Here is a 22,362-nt window from a genome sequence, read left to right as displayed (position 1 = left end):
CAGACTGTGAAAGTAGAGAAGGAAGTGGGTAGATAAAGTGAAATAGAGGAGAAAGAATAAATTGACCACCCACAATAGGCCAAGTAATTATTTAAAAAAAATGATATGTATTTTGTTTTTTCCTCATTTTTTCTTCTTGTTACCTTTGAAGGTTTACCTTTTGTGCAGTATTTTTTTTTAGCCCATGACAATATCGTCATAAACAGGAAATGATTGAGTTTTTTTTTAGAACTGCAGAAACTGAGCTAGTTTTCACTGCTAGCAGCCAGTCCACTTACTATGTGGTAACACATGAATTCTCTAAAATCTGTATTCATCATGAAAAAAGAGCTGAAAACTTACCAACACAGTGTCGAAGAAAAGCACTATGTGTGAATACTGCCGTTAACAGCTTTTGCGATTTGAGTTTACTTTCTTCACTTTTTTCTGTGGGAAGTTCAAAGGTCAATTTCAGCACTAATAGTCCTGATAGAGTTGCAAACTCTCAGCTGAATACAATTCAGTGTTGCTCAATGATACGTCTGAAGCGTGGAATCACTGAATGATAGTATGAAACAGGAGAATGTGTTTTGAGTGCACACCGATCCTAATGCAAGTCATAATTCTTCCATGAGTTATTATGTGCTGTAGCAACATTAGGAGTGTAGTGATGTTGGTGTGTTATACAGCTACACTGCAGATTGTGCAGACATTCAGAGAATCAATTCTAAAGACTCTGGTGTTGCAAATATATTTTCTCAAGCATTACAGCAGATGGGTGTTTGACGGTGTCTTATACTTTAGTTTAATAAACACAAAAATGAATGAACCATGGATTCTTTGTGCCCACTTTATTTGATTCAGACTCACGAGGCTGAAGTCTGTCCCATTTGGGACTGGCCAAGGGTGGAGGGGTACAGTTCATGTTAAGGCTAATGCAGCAACCATGCATGCCCACATTCATACATACAGATTAGATTCTCCACACGCATGAGGAGTTTGTGTAGTCCCAGCAGGGATTCAAATGAGTTGCATTGTTGCTTAAAAGGCCACAACGCCAAAAGAATAACTAATAAAATTTATGTATAGTTTGGATTTAGTGCTAATTAGTCAATGCTTGCAATCCTCTGAATGTGGTAAAAACTCAATCTGTGGAGCTGTGTGAAGCACATTATTTTTTCTGCTAGTATGCTACTAGTATGTGTGCTTTTAACTGATTTAGCTGTATGTAAAAACTCAGAGCTACTGCTAACCTGATTTGTTTACTCAGTTCTGGGCTATATATGCATTTACCTAAAATTGCCATTTTTGAAACAGTTTTAATAAGAACATTAATGTATGTTTAGTAAGGCATGTTCTCATTTATACACTGACCTGCAACAGTATGTTCTTCTACTGTAACGCTTAACCTTAATAAAGTATATGTGTCTGGGCCTTTTATCAAAGAATTCAGAAGGCAACAACCTCCAGCATCACAAATTTGTCATGACTTGATTGGTTTTTTGATCTATCTTATTTACATGCAAGCAAGTTGTTTAGCTTTTCACTTGCTAGCATCTAAGCTGTAAACATGCTAGCAAGTGACTGGCCTTAAAATAGAACACAATCTCTATCAAACCTTTGAAATAAAGTTTTGGAGGTGAAAACTTTAAATTAAAATGAGAAGATCAACTAAATGTAATGATAAGTGACAAGCTAAAGTTTTCTAACTTTTTTTTTTTTTTCTAAATGAAACATGTAGCATGTAGACAAGCTGCACCAAAGCTAAGACTGTTGGCTCTGGCTTGGTGCAAGACATCTTGACAACACAGCCACCTTTTTAATTCTGCAACTCTCGGGTCGGGCTGTATGTCAGTGCTGCTCCATTTATTTGTGTCTCTGCAAGAACTACCAGCGCTGCCATTCTTTTTGAACTGACAAGAGCAGGCGATGACTTATTTGTGCACATCACTGTGGGATGGCTATGAGATGACATCAAAGAATCTTTCAGAACCTTTGCCATTAAAGTAGGTGCTCATTTGGGAGATGAGCAAAATTAGCTGAAAAACCTCTTTCAGTCCTTGAAGTAACTCAGCTCCTTTCTGTCCTTCTTTTCTGCCCTTGTTTCTTTCATTTATGTTTCCCTTATTAGAATTGTATCTTGAGGCTAATAACACAAGTTAAGATTCATCAAGGGGAGTTAAAAAAAAAACTGATCATTGACTGGTAGGCTGCCCAACATGAAAGATTTCTTTGCTGTGACCAATTATAGCACAAATTAATAGAAAATGTTCTTGCTGCATTTTTGCTCATAGATTTTTTTTTTCCAGTTCCTAGAAGAAAAGGCAGCATATCAGGGGTGTAGTGACACATGGAAGTAAGTAATCCCAAGAAATCCGACTACAATTCCTGCAATAAACAAATTACTGACACAGACACCTTATTGATATGCTACACCAGTGATACAGGTGAAACAACAGAAGCTCCCCAGACTCTCTGCACCACATTACTGGGACCTGCTTTCATTTTGAGTGCACAACACCCCCGCCTGCACCACCCCACCACACACACACATGCACTCACACACTCTTCAGACCATCTCATAACCCATGCCCCTTTTGCCATTTCTCATTCCATTAAACCTTGAATTATTCAAAGCAGATGAAATTGATTTCTTGATAGTTTAATCGCAAATCAAAACCGAACCGTTGGCCCAGTTCATTCCCTCGGGACAATTTTTGACAATCAAATATTCATGGAGAAATGAAATGTTAGCAGATCATTGCAGCTTCTGGCTGATTAGGCAGACACAATGAAATTCAGATGGAGAAAAGCAGGAGGCATGGAATTAACTTATGCCAATATGCCACGGCAAAATTGAAAATGAGATAAGATTTTCAGACTTGATTCTGTGATCCAGGTAAAATCCCTCTGTGGAAGGCTTACCGTTTTTATGCTTTTTATTTCAAGCCAATTTGCTGTGTAGAGCAACCCGAGTCTTACTTATTGCCTCATCAACATGAATGAACCCAAAAGTATGAACTCCACATATAAAGGCAATGTCCAAAGAAAAAGAAAAAAAAGAAACCCACTGGAGGCCTTACATAAATATTCCCCGATGTAATATATATATTAAGGCTTAGATGTTACAGTGCTATGCCTTGCAGGGAAGTATCAAACTCATACTCTATTTAATAACCAGACAGTAAAGACAAACCACAGTAGCTTACTGTGTAGCCGTGTTATTTGGTGGATTATTTCACCTTTGGTTCTGTTATTTCTCCTGCCTGCCTTGCTTCTAGAGGGAGTTTTAACTCTTAAAAATATGAACAAATTGGCATAAGAGTCTTTTTTTAGGAGGTCTTTTGTTGTTCCTTTAACGAATAAAAAATGTTTAAAGAAATTTTTAGGGATATTTACTATTTATTATCACGTAATATGTCAAAATATTTTTAGTGTAATCTTTTGCTTTCTTGTGTCCATAAGGAACAGAAAAAAAAAAATCTGATGATGTTCAACATAATTTTGAGCAGTTTTCACCAGGGATGCCAAATGTGTCAGAAACCGTATGTATATAGTATTTTATGGAATACATCAAAATAAATCATGATAAATTCTAAATATAACTAATGAACAAAAAAAGTATTTCATATGTGTGTAGGGTGAAATAGTGTTTTGTTTTTTTTTTAATTGTTGCATTTTGTTGTATTATTTCATGCATGAATATGATTCGTCCTTTAAGTCCAGATGTTCACAGTTTATTCTCTGAGATGCGAGAGCCCGAACACCAAAAGTGTCACCAGATCAGTGTTTAGTAATCTTTCCACAAAAATCATTTCACATCAAGACACATTGAGAAGAATCTACTTCTTATATCCTCCACAGGCTCACAACTCTTTTTTTTTATTTTTATTTTTTTTATTGATTTAATAATTTCCCAATTGATTTAATAATTTAGCTTTATTAAAAATAGTTTGACCAACCAGACTATGCATTTTACTTTAAGTCACTCTAAATGATGTTTGAGGAACTTCACAAAGTTTTAGCGCCACTTTCTCATATCCAGATGATTACATTATCCGTGCTACATTCAGGTAAAAATAGAAAAGACAAAAAGAAACCATAATGTGACATCAATTTACCTCTGAGATATGATCCTTGGATGATTTACAATCCATTAGTGAATACTGAGTTTGGAGCATTAATTAGATTTTCTTTTTGTTTTTTTGTTTTTCGCTCCAGATATAAAAGGAAAGTAAGTGATGGGGGATCAACGAGAGTAAAAGGAATAAAGGATGAGATCAAACAGCATCACAAGGAATGAGGAAGCAAGACAGAAATTTTAACACACATCTGCCAGCCTGCTTTTTCTTGAGCGGCTAATTCACTAACCATCTCTTTCAGCTGAAACCGGCTTGACTCCAACTGCATCCTTTCAAGGCAAAGCATGAGTTATTCACACTGACATGACGGACGGTAACATCAGATATATTAGTTCAGCAGATTGCATTACTGCTCAGAACATACTTGAGCACAGCTGCTTCTATCTCTCTGCAGCACGCTTCCTGGCGTTATGTTACATGATTTTCAGCCTGGATACAGCTACGAGTCTTTTAGAATAAAAACAGGTCAGACATAGCTGGGTTAATGATAATCTACAGTGGCATAGACCCTGATGCACCATGATATTAGACCCGTAACAGGTGTGAGAGACGTCTCATCTTTTTATGTTGTTAAGATGGGGGGATGTAGTTGTAAAAAATAAAATCTAATGGCATACATTTATTTATATATATATATATATATATATATATAAATATATATATATATATATATATATATATATATATATATATATATATGTATATGTATATATATATATATATATATATATATATATATATATATATATATATATATATATATATATATATATATATATATATATATATATATATATGTATGTATATATGTATAGTTTTTTAAAAAGAATGAATTTATTGTATGACTTTAAATGGGAAGCACACTGTGAATGGACAGTGGCCGTAACGGAGTCAGAATTCTTCCAGACATAAACATGTGTTCATCTATAAGTGGATCTAGATTTTGTATATGTGTTCTCTATTCTTCTATGTGTTTTTTCACTGATCCCAAACTGTGCTCTACAAAACAAAGTCTGTACTGCAGTTCAAGCTCAGTGTTCTCACTTCACACACGCTGTTGTTTGTCCATTTAGAGGCATAGCAGTAGCAACTGAGGCACATATGGCATCTTCAATGTATAGACCACAAAATGTCATTCTGGAAAAGTGATGTCAAAGAAGCAAAACTGTTTGGATATATAATTCATTTCTTGTACCCTCTCATGTTTTTGTTCATTTTTCAAGTTGAACTCTAATTAATTTGGATGTAACCTTGTTTGTCTTATATGTATTGACCTATAGTACAAATTTTGATCAATACTGCATATATGATCTGTATTTTTGTTTGTTGATTCAATAAAGTAAAAAAAAAAAATTAAAAAAAAATTAAAAAAAAATATATATATATATATATATATATATATATATTTATATATATATATAAAAAAAAAATATATATATATATATATATATATATATATATATATATATATATATATATATATATATATATATATATTTATATATATATATATATATATATATATATATATATATATATATATATATATATATATATATATATATATATATATATATATATATATATATATATAATTCATTTCTGGCATTGATCTTTTATTGTTTTACATGTTGCATCTTTGATGTATAGTATTAGGATGCAAGTATGAAGCTATGACTGAGTAATGTACATATTTACCTGTCCCTCTGAGTACAATGATGCTCGTGTTAAAATAGAACTTCTTGGTTGCAATGACCATGGATGTGTTTGGAGAAATAAAGTTCATCTAATAATAAAAATAAATCCCAGCTGTAAAGCGTGGGGGTGGCTTGATCATGCTTTGGGCTTATATTGCAGATAAAATCATGTATTTTAATTATCTTGTAGAAGGAAGCAGTTTTGGTTGGGTACCAGCTAATTACTGAGGCAACTACAATACTAACTGTAAAAGACAAGATGCAGATTAAAAAAACAAAAAAAAAGGCTAAGTTTTACCATAGGGTAATGGTCCCCAATGTGGTTCCAAACAAGTAATCAGGAAAAGCCATATGCGTTTGTTTTGTCTTGACTTTCATAACCCCTGTGCGTAAACAGTTATAAAATGCCCAGACAGATCTCAAAATAACAGTCCATGCAGGGCAACTGAAGATTTTGACAAAAATAGAAGCTTAATAGATGAACTATGTCCAAACAAGAATTGAAATTCATAGCTGACTGCGAAAATAATTTACAAGCAGCAATACATTATTGCACAAGCAGCCTATACGTAGGTTTGTGTTCCTTTTCTTTCTTCTCATCTTGAAACTGTTCTACATGGAAATAGGAAAAAAAAAAAGAGTTTTGCACAAATTAGAAAAGAAAACCAGGTTGAACCTTTACTTTTAAGAATCAAATAATCTTTAATGTACGCTGTTGTATGGCATGTTATTGCAGGCATAAGCTATACCATTTAGACCTCTAAAGGTGGATGGAGTGTGTGATGCAATTTGTAAAATGGGTCAAAATGAGGAATAGCTCATGAGACTTCATCCTGGTGCTCCACCAGACAAGAATCCATTATTTACCTGCAATCGTTTGTACCACATGGGAATTTTCTATCATGTAATAAATAAGTGTGTGTTCTGGCTACTTATAGACCGCATACCAGCAGTGGAGAATGATACACTAGAGACTGAATTTTAGCACCATGGGCTATACACCCCTTACCTAACATACATACATATGGTATGCCTTAGTTGCATTATTTCATACCTGCATATTATATAAAAGTCATCTGTTTTATGTTGTAATGTTGCACAGCCTGCTGAAACGCAAGTATAGGTCATTAACCACAGCAACAACAACAAAAAAAGCAAAAAGTACAAAAACAGAATCTATTTTCTTTCCATTTTAGAGAATTTTTGAGCGTGTAGCTGCCTGTTAATGGCTTATATATCATACTACTGCTCAAAGAGAAGTTGGTGCCTGCTAGAGCAGCTACACCAGTTGTTACAGTTCTCAACAACATACATCATTTGCTGATATTCTGTCCAAGGTTACAGAAGTGCTTGCGTTTGTGGAAAGTATTTCATGAGGCTCTATCAGGCTGATTGAAGCAAAGCCAAAGCCACAAACACACCTATGGGCTGCTGGCCAGCATGGCTTTAGTATTCAAAATGAAGGTACTGGAGTACAGCTTTTTTTTTGTTTGTTTGTTTTTAATTGTGCTTAAAATTCTATGTGGGCGCTTAATGATGCTAAATAAAGAGCAGTAGTTGCTAATTGTTACCGCTGATACTCTACTGCCATCAAGTGGAGCTGTGAGAGATTACAACTGAGTGGGACTCAGGCTGAATCCTGGAAGACACAAACAGTAACAGACAAATGCTTTGTGCTCAGATTTGTGCAAGGAACTAACACATGAGATCAGCAGCGTGATCCGTGAGTTCAGAATTGCAGCAGTTTGAGGACAAAATGTATAATGACGAGGCTGTAGGCAGACATCTGCCTCTCTGGCTTTAAATGCTTTACATCATGATTCATTTATATGTAACTGGTGAAAGCCGTAAAGGTTAGCACCATTCATCTGGATTCACATGACTGCTCTGTTTCCTCTCCATCTGAGGGGGTTTTCTACTAAGAGATATGCTAACAACGGTTCTGCATTTGTAAATTAGGACACATTTGGATTTGCATCGTCACTTGCAGTGGAAAATTAGTGATCCTGAATGTCACAACGTTAGCGGCTAAGTGTAACTCCCAGGTAAAATCATAAGCCTAAGGGTGGGTTGCATCTAATAAATCCTTAAATCCCATGGTCAGAAATAGGAGATTAACTTGGATTTCAGTGCAATTACTTAAGAAGAAGATGATTCACGTGCAGAAAGCAAGCTCACCTTGGTGAAGAATGGCTAACACTTACCCATGACATGCACCATGTAATGTGACACATCCCCTGTTCTGCAGAGATGCACTGAAGGATGTGGCATCAGTGAAAGAAATTGATGGTTGCGGTCAGGATTGTGTCAAATATGAAGCCTGATGACACAGGACAGCTCTTCTGAGAATGTTGCTTTCCCTTCTCTGTCTCTGGAAATGATGGAGCTGCACTTCAGATGCATGAAGGAGAACAGACTTCCCATTTTTTTAGGATGTTAGTGGTTGCCCACTATTGAATCAAAATATTTTTAATAGCAAGCGTGTGCGATGTTTGCAGTGATGCAAGCAACAAAGCCAGCATGCACAAACTGCCACGAAGGCAAAGCTGGTCGAGGTTTTATGGAGAAAACACGTACAATAAGGTACAAAATGGTTTGTTACAATATAGTATGGTACAATATGATGCAGTAGTATACGATACTGTATGATACGAAATTATACAATACAATGCAATGGGATAGGATACTATATGATACAGTTTTTAATTCAATTCAATCTTTATTTGTATAGCACATTTAACACAACCACCATTGAACAAAGTGCTTCACACAATTGAAATCAATTTAAAATCTAATTAAGATCAAATTAAAATCAAATTTAAAAGTATGCATAATAAAAAAAAAAATTAAAAAAAAACTGTCTTCGGTTAAAAAATACTGTGAAACAACCGATAAAACATCGTAAAATAGCCGAGAAATCCTGTTTAGCTAAGTTTTAAATGCCTGGGAGAAGTAATGTGTGAGGATTTAACAGAGAGGCGGTTCCACAGTCTGGGAGCTGCTACAGAGAAAGCTGTATCTCCTCTAGTTTTGAGCCTGGTTTTAGGCACAGCCAGCAGGAGTTGACAATATGAAGAGAGTGAATTAAATAAATAAGTTGAATAAATAAGTAACTGGTGCTCATCTGGTCAAATCAACTTTCTATAAAACTGTGTACAAATCAATGGCTTTAAATGCATTTTTTTTTAATCATATCAGGATGAAAGACAGACTACAATCTTTCAGGTGACTGAGTTCGTCAGATCAGTGTCTAAGTCAGAAGGAATGAGAACCTTTTGCTTTTCAATGAGAAGGTGTGCTTTTCGGTGCAAGATCTTTGTTCCATCTGTTAAATGTTGAAGTGGAATCATGATTCAGACCTGTTTTTAGCTGAATTTAATTCAATAGAACTTATTAGGAAAACCATTAATCAGTGTTTTGGCCTTAAATGAATCTGATAGACATTTTGTAGATGAATATGAAGCAAGCTGCTCAGGAAATCCAACCCCTCCCTGGCCTCCACAGACCACCTCTGAGACATCCAACAATTATATAAATGTGTGTATGATGATTAAAAAAGTATTGCAAGTATCAGTCACTTTGTGCGGGACACCCTGTTATCACAAGTTTGGCTGCCTTTTTGACATCTGAATTGCTTCATTTCTCTGTGGAATAGATTCAGCTGCAGATTTGCTGCCGATTTGTCGGCTTCACATCCATGTGAATCTCCCCTCCGCTACATCCTAAAGGTGCTCTGTTGGATTGAGATCTGGTGACTGTACATGTCATTGTAGTACAATGTTCAAGAAACCATTTTATGATGATCACAGCCTTGTGACACAGTGTGTTACCCCAGCTGGAAGTGCCCATCAGAAGATGGTACGCAGTAGTCTTTCAGGAGTAGACATGGTCAGCAACTTTTCTCCTGTATGATGAGGTGTATTAATCATGCCCAGATGATACTAAGGAGGCACAAAGTGTGCCTGGAAAACTAATACAAGACAGAATAATTCCACACTTTCATGTCGTTTACCATGTGAACATCTCCTCTGCTCTCTGACATCAACAAGGCAATTTGAGCCAGACAACTGATGCTTGCAGGATATTTTCTCCTTTTCAAATAATTTGCTATAAATCCTTGAGATGGGTGTGAAAATCCCAGTAAATCAGCAGTTTTTGAAATTCTCAGACCAGCTCATCGGGCACCAACAACCACATCAAACTTAAAATCACATAAATCCCCTTTCTTCCTCATTTTGATGCTCAATTTGAACTTCAACAAGCCACCTCGACCAAGTCTGCATGGCTAACTATATCCAGCCGTTGCCAGGTAACGAGTTATTTGTGTTAAAAAGCTATTTTACATGAAAATTTAATAAATTAGCTGATGAGTGTATATAGACTTATAAGCACTATAGCATTATGTGTGTGAATATGGCTTGTAGTATGAAAGTGCTGTGAGAGATCATGTATAATTATAATGATTACCTACTGTATGAACAATTTTCATGACTTGCCTGCATTCTTCCTGTGTGGCTAAATACTGTAAATGATCTCAACTTTGAAATAATGTTGCATTCAGTAGCAATTAATTAACATATAAATGCATTTTTTTTAGGAGTGTATTATTTCATAACACTGGTATTGTGGTGCAGTTAATGTTTTTGTGTGTGTGTGTGTGTGTGTGTGTGTGTTCTCACAGTGATGGAGTGCCTATATATTTTTTTTTTTTCTTTACTTTAAGGACAAACATTTTCTAGAAATTCTTGTTGTCAAACAAATTATTTGCCATTTCCCTGTGTGCGTTTGTTTTTATGTGCTCATAATATTTCAGTATTTTATGGTTGTGCTGGAACTGACAGCATGCTGACGTGTAAAAAAACATACAATTTGGCATGACTGCTTCGAGACTGATGCAATACTCAAAATCTCATTCAAAGATCATTTTTACAATATTCCAAGCCTGGATTATTTGCTTTTTTTTCCTGGTAGAAGTAAAATCCTCCTGTAGAAGATCACCAACAAAATAATTTGATGATTCATACAAATTGCTTTTTGATAAAGGAGGAGAGACTTTATTATGTAGGTGTGTGCAAGCTTCCCATGCAACAAAAAGACAGAAAAAAGCCAAAATACTGTGCAAGATTGTCAGTTTCAGCATGTTATGATTAGTGTAAGGTGCAGTGTATACGATAAGAATTGCATGTACCTAGTAGGATAACACCACTCTGAATAGATGGTTCAGGTTATGAGTGCAGATGACATGGAGATGAGAAAATATTTTGTTGTAAAGCTTCTGGGTTTTTTTGTTACAGAAGACTTTTTTTTTTTTTTATCAGCAACACTGCTCCAGAGTGCCTTCAGCTGTCTCAACACATGCTGAGCATGACTGGCAAAAGCTGGGAGCAACACCTGCAGCTGCACTCAGCTCTATTCTAGTCCATTGTAGCCTGCAGCCTGTGAATATGCACACTGCCACCCCAATGCAACACGCTCAGAGATGTAAGTTTTCTGAACTCATTATTTCTATGCACAGTTAAACTGGAATGCTTATTGATTTTAATTATTTTCAGTTGATTTGTATTTGTATCATGGGGTAGGGTGAGGCTAAAGTGATTAACACCACACTTAAAAGTCAATATCATTTTAGAGAAGCTGATATTTATTTATTTTTTCTTTTCAAGTAGAGAGGCAAAAGAGTGTTTCAACTACTACAAAATAAAAAGTTAAATATCTTTCAGAGAACTACATCCTTATTTAGACATTGAACTGTTAAGATATGGTTTGTTGCCAGTTTTCTTAAAGTTTTCTTCTTTTATTTTTCAGCAATGTTATAAAAGATAACAACTGGCTGGTTTTCTTGAACCCAAAATGCTCGGAAACCGTTTAAGATACATTAAATCATCCTGCTACAAGCTCAGACTCCATGCAGAGCAAGCTGGTCTATAGAAGGTGTTATGCCCCCCCCTGCTGTGCCTCATTTTGACCCATCTGGAAGATAAGAACACCTATGCTGCATCCTGCTAATGGACTTCCGCTTTGCATTTACTACAATCCTATTACAACAGCTGGTGGATAAACTGCGCCTGCTGCATGTGGACACGTCCACCTGCAAATGAATGTATTTCATTACACAGAGACGACACACTGTCAGAATTAAGGATTGTCATTTAGTCATGACAGACGTCACTTGCTGGACCACAGTTGGACACTGAGCACTATTATGAGCTGCAATATATTCTCAGCAAACGATGGACTGATGTAACCTTACCAAGTCACTTCTTTTGGTTTTATTCTGAAGTAAGAAAACTCTTAATAATGACTACACAGTTCTATGCATATTCCCCAAAAAGATACCTCTACCAGAGCTAACGGCAAGGAGTTAGGCATGTCTTTTTTTTTTTTTTTCAGTCAGTCCATCATATTTGCAAACATTTTCTGTGTCATTTGTAATGACTTGGAGTGTTTTGCATGTCATTGTATATAATTGAAATGACAAGCTGAATGGCTAAGATAACACAATAAGGCAGTGTGAGATCCCCCACAGTGCATGGGTGTGTGATGGCATGAGAAAACTATTGACTGTGTCATAATACACACATTATGGCTTGGTGTGTTATTAATAAGCCATTTCATAAGATTAGAATGACTATGCAGGATTAAAATTACAAACATTAACACTAACCCCAACTATAAAATAATGATGATTACAAACCAGCTGCATAAATGGGAATATCCAGTATATTCAATTGAATCACTTTGCCTTGATGCAGTCCTCGTCTATGAAATTAAAAAACAAAATAATGATCAAAACGATCAGTGGAGATAAAAAAAAAAAAAAGAAATTCTACCTTCAGGATTAAAATAAGGTTTTAACAGACAGCTCCTCTGTTGATGGATTGTGTTTTATTTTTGTGCCCTCTCTTTCCAAGAGATTATTAGACTCCTTAAGCAGTGTTACATAAACACTAGTGAAGCTGCTGGGGACAGTCAAGAGGCGTACTACCTCCTCACCCCGCAGGAGGGTGCTCCTCCCTTATACGCCCCGGATGTACAGGAAGTCAGTAGAAATGATGATAGAGGTCCTGCAGGGGGCTGTTTTCAGTCAGCCCATGGAAATATGGTTTAGCATGTGCAACTTGCTCCACTGCCCCTGGAAGCTTACATCAGCCCCTCATCATTTCTTTTAAAAAGTAGAATCCTAATCGTTTTGCCGGCAGGAATATGGTCCGGCTTTGAAGATTTTATTTTTTTATTTTTTTTAATATAAATACATTTTTGGCTTTGAAGTTGTGATTGTTATGAATATATTTATTTATTTCCCTTGAATGTACTCAAGTTAAAAAAAAAAAAAGTTCAAAGGCATGTAGAGTTAAAGTGAAAACTTTTCTAAGTGATATATCTGACCACTATGTATGTATATCTTAATAATCTATAGCATGTCAACCTAACAAGTACTTTTACCCAAACCGTGAGGCATATTAATTTCATAATAAATGTTAAATTTAAACTTTAAAATGTAAAGAAAAGTAAAAGAAAGAAAGTTCCCAGGTTTGTGTGCTAGTTCTCTACATTTCCATGAGCTCATATTGTGTAATGCCTTATTTTCACCTTGTTGTACTTTGTACGGTACTTTTGGCAAAAGTTCATCTGGGAACAACAAGATATCATGATCTGGTTGGTTTTGCAACTTCACAACTGCTTTTCACATTATCCTACTTGCTTGGAGGGCAAAGTGGAGTTAATCAGCAGGACAGGCAGAAACAAGTATGAAATGAATAAATGCACACTTGTTAGGGCTCACAGTGAAAGCCGTAACACTCCTCAAATACACATTTTGCATATCTAATGTTGCATTTTGTGTATATAGCAAAGAGTTGTCATGTTTATGTTTTTCTTTAAAGCCATGATTCCTACAGAGACACTATTACTATTACAAGTACAGACAGATAACCTTTAGAAAGTCCGAACCAACAGCCCTGGTACACCAGCATGTATTTTATAGTGTGGCTCATATATATTAGTAAAAATACACAAAAAGACAGAGGGTGTGTTAGAAGAACTCTAGACACTCAGACAGACAGAAAACACACAGACAAATGCTTTTAGAAAAGAATGAGATCATTGAGATGTGCTGTATGACTTTATGCGTGCTCATTCAAGTCTACATACACCAGACAGTTTGCAAAAAAAAAACAACTTTTGGGCCAGGTTGTCTCATTCATCAGAAGGAGGCTAGTTCCTACAGAGCAGTTTATTCTTGCACGTGTTCTTCTGGAGTCATCTGCGTGTCATAAGGTGATATGATATACTGGTGAGAAAAGCTGAATTAAAGGGAAAGCATCGTTTGAAAACTGTGTTGATTAATTCATTGAATTAATGGCCACCAAATGTGATCGATAATTAAAAAGCTATGGCTGTTTGGGTTTCTAAATCCCTAATTCCAAAAAAGAAACATTGGGAGGCTTTATGAAAAATAAAAGATTTGCAGATGTCATGAGCCAGTATTTATTCCCAACAGAGCATAAACATCATGAAATGCTCAAATTGAGACATTTGGCCATTTCTTGTTAATATTGGCAAATTTTTTATTTGATGGTGACAACACATCTCAATAAAAGTTGGAATAAAGGAACATAAAAGTGGAAAAATAGTTTTAAATTGAAACGAACTGGAGAAGTAGCAGTTTGGTAACATGAGTGGGCATAAACTCAGCATATTAGCCTCTCATTAAAACATGAGCAAATATTCACTAATCTATGACAAACCGTGGAACAAATCCAGGAAAATATTCTTCAAGGTTAAACTGTGAAGACTTTTAAGATCCCACCATCTGATGTGTATTATATCATCAAAGGATTTGCAGAATCAAGAGGAATCGCTGAATGCACAGGACAAGACTTGAGCTCAACGATGGGTGCTTGAGATCCTTGTGTCCTCAGGTGGTATTCCATTAAAAGCAGACGTTGATCTCTACAAGAAATCATTGCATGGGCTTAGGACCACTTCCAAATGCATGCAAAGATTGTCTAAAGCAAAGTGAAGCAAGTGTTCTGTGGCCAGATGAATGTAAATTTAAAATTATTATACATGATCTCCAGCACTGATGCCATGTCCTGCAGCCTGGATAGGAGAGGGTCAACCTGCTCATTTCAGCAGGACCATCTTAAACCACATGCTGCATCCATCACAACAGCATGGTTTCAGAAGAGTGTTGGTGCTGAATCAGCCTGCCTGCGGTTCATACCTTTCACCAGAAACCTATTGGCACGAATTGAAAACTCAATGGATGTCCAAATTTACTTAGCAACAGGAAAACTACATCAGGTCAGGATGGGTCAACATTCATGTCCTAAACCTCCAGAAACTGGTCTATTTACTTTCCAGGTGGTGATTATTTTAAAAACTAAGAGGTGTTGCTACATAATGGTGAATATCACTCTGTTCCAACTTTTTTTTTAAAAGATGTGTTGCTGCAAAATAAGTTAATATTTTGAACAAAATGGTAAAATGTCAGTTTCAGGATCTCATATCTTTTTATGTTCTAATGGACATGAAACATCAGTTTATGAGATGTGTAAATCCTTGCTTTTATTTACATTTTACACATTGGTGTATGTCATGGACAAGGAGTCTGGTTCTGAAGTGATAAAGATTGCAAAGTTTATTGAACAGAAAATAGGAGAGAACAGAATAAAACAAATTGCTGTTTGGAGACACAACCCAAAGGTCCAACAGGGCAGAAGTCTGAAACGTTCTAAAGAGTTCTACATAAAACTCATTTTTTAAGCCCTCGCCTGCAGTATGTAAAGTACATGTCATAAACCTATGTTATTCTAAACAAGAAATGTCTGTTGTTGCTTAAAAAGTTAGATCAGACTGACCCCTAAGTTATAATCTCCTTCCTTAGCTGTAAAACTCTTTAAAGGAAGAGAGTGTTCTAATAAATCAGATCTCAGATGTCTGAATGCAGACATCTCAGGGCCTTTACACATTAGCAATGACTGTAAGGGGAATATGCAGACACTATGTAACTAATCTTAAGTTCTTAAATTCATCAGGACTTTTTCAGGAAGTCCACAAAGCCATAATCAGAAATGAATACATGCTTAGAATTATGAAATATATGAAAATCTAATTTAGAACATGAAATTACCACAACATTATCCCACCTTTTTTATTCATTTGGGTCTTTAAAAGCGCTACTTCTGTTACCTTCTGTGTAATGTTCACATGATATGAATGAAAAGGTATTTTCTTTTGTTTGACTGGAAATGTAGACTCTTATTGGAAACAGAACTGTTCTGACATGGCCTTTTAAAGAAAAGTGGCCAAATTATGATGAAGTTGAGTGGAAAACTTAAGTGTGCTCACCTGACACTCCAGAAACCGTATTGCTTTTGTGCTGCATAATTTGACACTGAAGAGATGATGTGTTAATGCGAAGCACAGAGTAAATGTATATTATTCAAGCTTAGAGGACGATTCATAATAAGATTCTGAAGATGGCTGATTCTTCCTTCATTAAATTCTATACATGGTATTTCTCTTCTCTCTGTGGGTCTGTATTATTTGCACTTAAAGGGCAATCACTTTCATTAATCTTGCACTTAGGGGACAAAGTGTTGAAGCATAAAACAATCAGTTCCACTGCTAAATGTTTCCATGAAACAGTTTATTTTATCATCAACATTGTTTAATCCACTCTGAGTGGGATCACACTCCTAAACACACCAAGAAATAAAGTAATTCTTAGAGTAGGGATACATTCTTTTAGCTGTGTGAAGCTGGTAAAGACATTGTAACCGTCTTTAGTTATAGCTCTATATGCAGTGGTTATGAAACCAACATGAACCAGACATAAACTTTAATTAACCTCAAGTGTCATGCCAAACAGATTCTATATTACTTTTAATATACTGTCACTAAACATTTGATGAACTTCCACTAAAGTCTTGTCATTATATTCATTATCAATAAGTAAATAATGAAATCATTTAGATGAGAAAAAAAGTTTAGTTTTTCTTTTACACCAGTTCTTTCATGCATTAAAAGGATTTGTGGCTTTAACATACAGAAGACAGATACAGCTCCAGGAGGAGGTGATGACTGGATAATAGCTTACTCATTGCTTCACTGGGTGACCTCACCTCACCTGTGAAAGTCTGTGTGTGATGTCTTTAGTTAACTATGTCTCAGTTTTGCTCCATCTTTCTTGGTGACTGTCTCAGAATGCAAGTTAAGAATCATGATGCATTTTACATACAATGTGCAAAGTATAGAAACCAAGAGCAGACATAGCTGAAATTACTTTTCAGCGTGGTTATCTATGATGGGTAACTTTCTCTTCTGTGTCATGATATCAAGGGACTTAAATGTGTGTGTGTGTGTGTGTTAATGGGTTAATGTATTGTGTAATTAATACAGTTTTCAGTAAAGCTAGTGGCTAAAGAAAAAACCTTGGACTGAGTCAACTTCTCATTTACCTGCTCTATCAGTCAGTGAAACAAAATTATAACAAAGCTGAAATGAGTATGAATAACCTGAAAAACTCTTCTATGTGATATCCTATAACTGAAAGAAGACAGCTTGTCTCTAAATTTAAAGTCTAAAAAGCCCATTTTGCAAAGTGAGTCCTTGAATTAAATAAACTAGGACATTTAGTTCTACTGACATAAAAAAAAAAAACTGGGAATGACTGCAGAAGTTACATCATTAAATTGTGTAACACCAGATATTTGTTTGACTGAACTTATTATTTTAATTAGGCCAAACACAGGTACTTGGTGTACAAGTCTGACATTCTTCTCACACCCTGTTATGTATTTGCTCTTCTTCAGGCTACCTGTTCTGAATCAATAAACAATTCTTCTTATATATATATATATATATATATATATATATATATATATATATATATATATATATATATATATATATATATATATATATATATATATATTATATAAGGCCCTGTTTGACTTTACTGATCATTTCTGGTGTCTTTCACAATTGAAGAAATAAACATGAAATAAGCACATCATGCATGGCCTGTTGAAGTTATGCAAATGCATGAAGAATAAGTGAAAATAAAAAGTTAGAATAAGTTTGTGGTTTCCAGGAATGCACAAAGGCAAGTAGATTTGCAGAATTGAAAAACAATACCAAGACCAACAACAGTGGGCAGAGTGAATCCTACAGTTTTAATGAAGTTAAGATTCTTCAGTAATGTGTGTTTCTATCCATCAAATTGGCTGTGCAGCAGCATACGATCCAGAAAGTTGAAAACAACTGGCCAAGCGGATCAAGACGTTGTCGCCTGAGCTGGGGATAACTCTCAGGTCTCTAGATTTCCAGAGAAGCTGAACGTGATGCATAATTTTAAACAGCCGCTTCTCAGCACTGCAAGGAAATTACAACATGTCCATTTTAATAATTTATTGCCGATTCATGTGAGCTTGTATAGCTGTTTTATTTGTTTTATAGAATATTAAGGTTTGGCTCTAAACCTTGTACTTAAGGTACAACAGTTACATACAGTATGTTGACGAAAACATGATTTGGCTTGAAATGCTTTATAAAGTAAATTTAGCATGTTAAATGACATGAGTTCTTTGGTTATTCAAAAATCGTGTTTAAGTTTCTCCTTTATAATTATTTGCTATGGCAAAGAATTCTGTGAGAACAGCAGCACATGTTGATCTGAGTGCATTTTAACATACCTTTCTAAATGGAAGCCTTGCTTGCATCTGCAAGCAAAATTCACAATCACATTTACAAAGGAGTAGACAGACCTCAAAGATGCTCAAACTAGACTGAAGCTTTATCATAAATCCAGCAGATGTTTAATCATAGAGGAAGACTTCCATAAAAGGAAAACTCTGACTACACCTCTCATTCAACACTTCTGCAAGGGGCGGGACATAAACAAAGCAACTTTTCTTTCATTGGCTAAACTCTGCCCCTGTGCAATGTGCTGTCACAGAAGGTGGATCCTTATCCCTAAACTCAAAACACTGGCAGGAGCGAGAGCAGACACAGACTCCAACGACAATTCTTGCTTTTTCTCTGATTTGCTTCATCTTATGGCATTCTACAGTCTGTAAGTATATTTGTCATTACAGATTTGAATGTGTTTTATCCACTTGCGGTTGCTTTTTGTAAAAATGTACCTAGAAGTTTGGTTTTCATTGTTGGCTTTCTGATTCTAGATCATACTGACTTTGCTGAAGCATATCGGTAGAGGCAGAGAACATATACAGTGTGATAACTGCAGGGTGAAGATGAACTGCACAAGGTAGGCAACGGTCTTTTATTTTTTATTGTACAAATAATATTCCCATGACCTGTCCGGACATATCTTATTGTAAATAATGATGTGTTTGTTTTCCTTCTCAGAGTTCTTCATGCCTTTAGTCACCCCCAGTCTGCAGTAACACCAGTGGACCTGGCTAAGTGTCTGAGTCAGCACCAGCCCTTTTATCAGCTACTCTCCATTTCTCCCCTCAAGCCCAAACAGTTCTGTTCTTTACCAACAGACTTGGATCAAAGACCCAGCCGTCATTCTGCTCATCTCGCCCCTTCCTTCTCATCACTGCCCTTGCCTCACGTGCCTTCAAAACTGCGGAGCTGCTTTCGAAGGACCAGCAGTGGCCCGAACAAGAAACGTGTGGTGTTTGCAGACGCCAAAGGATTGGCACTCACTGCTGTTTATCTCTTCATCCCCGAGCCACCACCCTTCACTTCTGCCCCACTGATGGGGAATTCACCTGCCCAACCTGAAGGCCAGCAGTCCACTTTGCACAAAATGCTGCATCACAAGTTGCAGCCAGGTTGCCCTCCTCCCACACAGGACTTCAAATCCTTTCTCACACGTCTGCGAGAGAGGAGCGTACTGCTGGAGAGCTGTAGTCTTTCAGAGCACAACTTAAGCGGCAAAGTGTGGGTCTCCCACATTAGTACTAAAAAGACTGTGCATGTAAGGGTGACTTTTAACTCTTGGAGGAGTCATCACGACATTCCTTGCATGTTCTTGCGGCATCAGAGCTGCGGTGGTTTGGATGTGGATGTTTTTTCCTTTGACATAAGCTTACCCTCAAACATAGATCCAAAGGAGCGAACTGAGTTTTGCATCTCCTTCAGGCTGGGACCTGGCTCCACGCCCTACTGGGATGACAACAGGGGGCAGAATTACAGAGTGTGCATGGAAAAAGGTGGATCAAGTGCGAGCCAAAGCAACCCTAGCCATTGTTACCCCACACTTTCAAAGCTCCAGCCACCTGCTTGGTCACACGTGTCTGCTTGTGTGCAGAACTCTGCTGATCTGCAGTATCTTCAGAGGTGTTTGTCAAGCAGATACAGAAAGTGGAAAGACTTGTGCTCAGCTAAGAACAGTGAATTTAATGCAAGCGTAAAGCTTCTCAGACCATTGAGTTATGATGCTGTTATGTCATAATTTTACATTTGGGAGAGGTTTAGGGAAGCATGAACTTTATTAAATGGATGTTTTTAATCATAACATTGCTGAGTCAAACTACTCCACTGAAATGTGAATAATATTCTGATCAAGTTTTTTTTATTTTTGTTTTTTTTACGTTGTGTTGAAGTGAAATCCCAGTTTTTCCATCTCCATGTTTTTATTTACATCCACTTACAATTTTATCCAAGCATGTAAACAGTAGGTGTGCATCATTTGTATTCAAACAACTGTTCTACTTTCATGCTCAAGCTCAGTGTGGGTTTTCTTCAGTTGTGTCATGCATACCAGACAGAGGTAGTCAACAAAGTAAAGGATCTCCTGGGCAAAGAGCCTAAATACTTTGAAAAGAACAGTCTGTTCAAGTCAGGCACTCCCTCACCTTACAGGACAGGAGAACAACACTCCAGGAATTGTTTCTTCTTGTACTGTACATGACTAGTTTGGCAAAGCGCACGTAACCATGGCAGCATCCAGGCCACCGTGTTCTTTAGTTTATATGTGTGGGCTTGTTTAGATACAAGGGTGGAGTCATCATCGGATACTATAGCAACCGCAGTGGGAAATTGCCCGTCGCTGCTTCTCTAGTTCCATTCCCTGTTTGTCACCACGCCTTTAAACGTGTTTGTTCTTCAGTTTCTATTCCTCCTCGGGGTATTGTCACCTCACTTTCACCTTTGGGAACTGTTACAGTTTGGTTTAATTTGCACATGAGCTGTTCTCACGTGGGTTTACACACCTTGTTGCATACATTGCACTGTATTATTTATTCAGTTCGGCAACGTGTGGTCGGTGTCATGTTGGCAACAAGGCTGGAAATAAAAAGACAAATTGATGTTTGAAATGCAGATCGTTATTCTCGAAACTTAAAATGTACTAACTTATATTTAGATTGCTAAAGGGCCTCTCATCTCCCAACGTACAACCGAATACGCTGCAGAGACAGAACAAATAGAGAAATAAAATAATGCCAGCATTTGTCTGTCGGCAAAGGTCTTGTAACTAAGCAGCATTACAAACTGTATAAAATGAACTGAAATCTAGCTATAAATCCATTAAGTGAATTATTTAAAGAATAGCAAAAAACACATTGCTATAAGTTATCCTGATGAATTTAGGCTGAAATTAAAACAATTTTAATCTTTTATAGAAGAAACACCCTTTATTCATCTGATTGTACTGTACAAAGCACACAGAACAGCTGCCATGGATCAGAGCAGATGGCTTTTTTTTTTTTTATCTTTTATACTTTTCCCCATTTCCTCCTGCAAACCAGGAAGTAAAAGGTAAGGTGTCCTCCGTTGCTGATACAAGTTAAGGCTATTCCAGCCAATAACTGCCAATCAAATAATAAATAATACATGAAGATTTAGGATGGAATTTTAAAAAGGATAAAAAAAAAAAAATTTAAAAAAAAACAGGTTTATGGTTTAAGACATAATCACAGCATGTCCAATGTTACAAAGAGGGGACAAATGTTGGTGATGATTGACAGGTAGACACAGACTGCTTTGGGTTGCGACAACACTTTTAAACAAACAAAACAACAAAGCTCCACTATCAGCCGTTACAGGTGTGACATCACCCTGCATCGCCTCACTTCGTCTTCTTTCCACACACAGAAAAACGCAGCCCTGCAACGGATTTTAAATGACACACGTCATCGTTCACTGTATTGATTAAGCGTCTGACATGTTCAATGACACTCTGTAAATGCCACCGCAGCAGTGACAGAATATCTGCATCACAGCTCAACTGATTCTGTGAGAACGGTAACAATGTTAACATGACAGTTGCATGTAAGCTAATATGTCACAGTCTGTTACAATATGGATCATATTGACCCCAACAAGCCTGTCTCACCCACGCTCTTCAGATGCTCTGTTCTGTTCAATTTAGCCTTAAACTCAAGTTTAACAGACAAACGTTCTTAGACATTACACAGATCTTTCTTTTCTCTTCATTAATATGCTTGTTTTAGGTCATTAGACCAGTATGGCCAGCAGCGGCCCTGGAGGGAGGATACTTTTAAAGGATAAAAGATTGGAGGCTTAATGTCTTTGCTTGATCCAGCTGTTTGTGGAAGACT

At 36.4% G+C, this 22,362-nt stretch overlaps 1 protein-coding gene across 1 annotated transcript; it reads left to right on the top strand.

The window, feature by feature from the left end:
- Nucleotides 1-19,080: 19,080 nt before the first annotated feature.
- On the top strand, nucleotides 19,081-20,185 carry ppp1r3c2a (protein phosphatase 1 regulatory subunit 3C2, duplicate a; the record flags this gene model as incomplete). The annotated part of the gene is made up of 3 exons (XM_079256374.1): nucleotides 19,081-19,094; nucleotides 19,196-20,019; nucleotides 20,127-20,185. 3 exons carry the CDS (start codon nucleotides 19,081-19,083, stop codon nucleotides 20,183-20,185), a joined length of 897 nt encoding a protein of 298 aa, XP_079112500.1.
- Nucleotides 20,186-22,362: the final 2,177 nt, after the last annotated feature.

This window comes from Telmatherina bonti (assembly GCF_933228915.1).
Source record: "Telmatherina bonti genome assembly, chromosome: 17".
NCBI lineage: Eukaryota > Metazoa > Chordata > Actinopteri > Atheriniformes > Telmatherinidae > Telmatherina > Telmatherina bonti.
The sequence above is the reverse complement of the archived record's forward strand: the minus strand, read 5'-3'. Positions and strand labels throughout refer to the sequence as shown.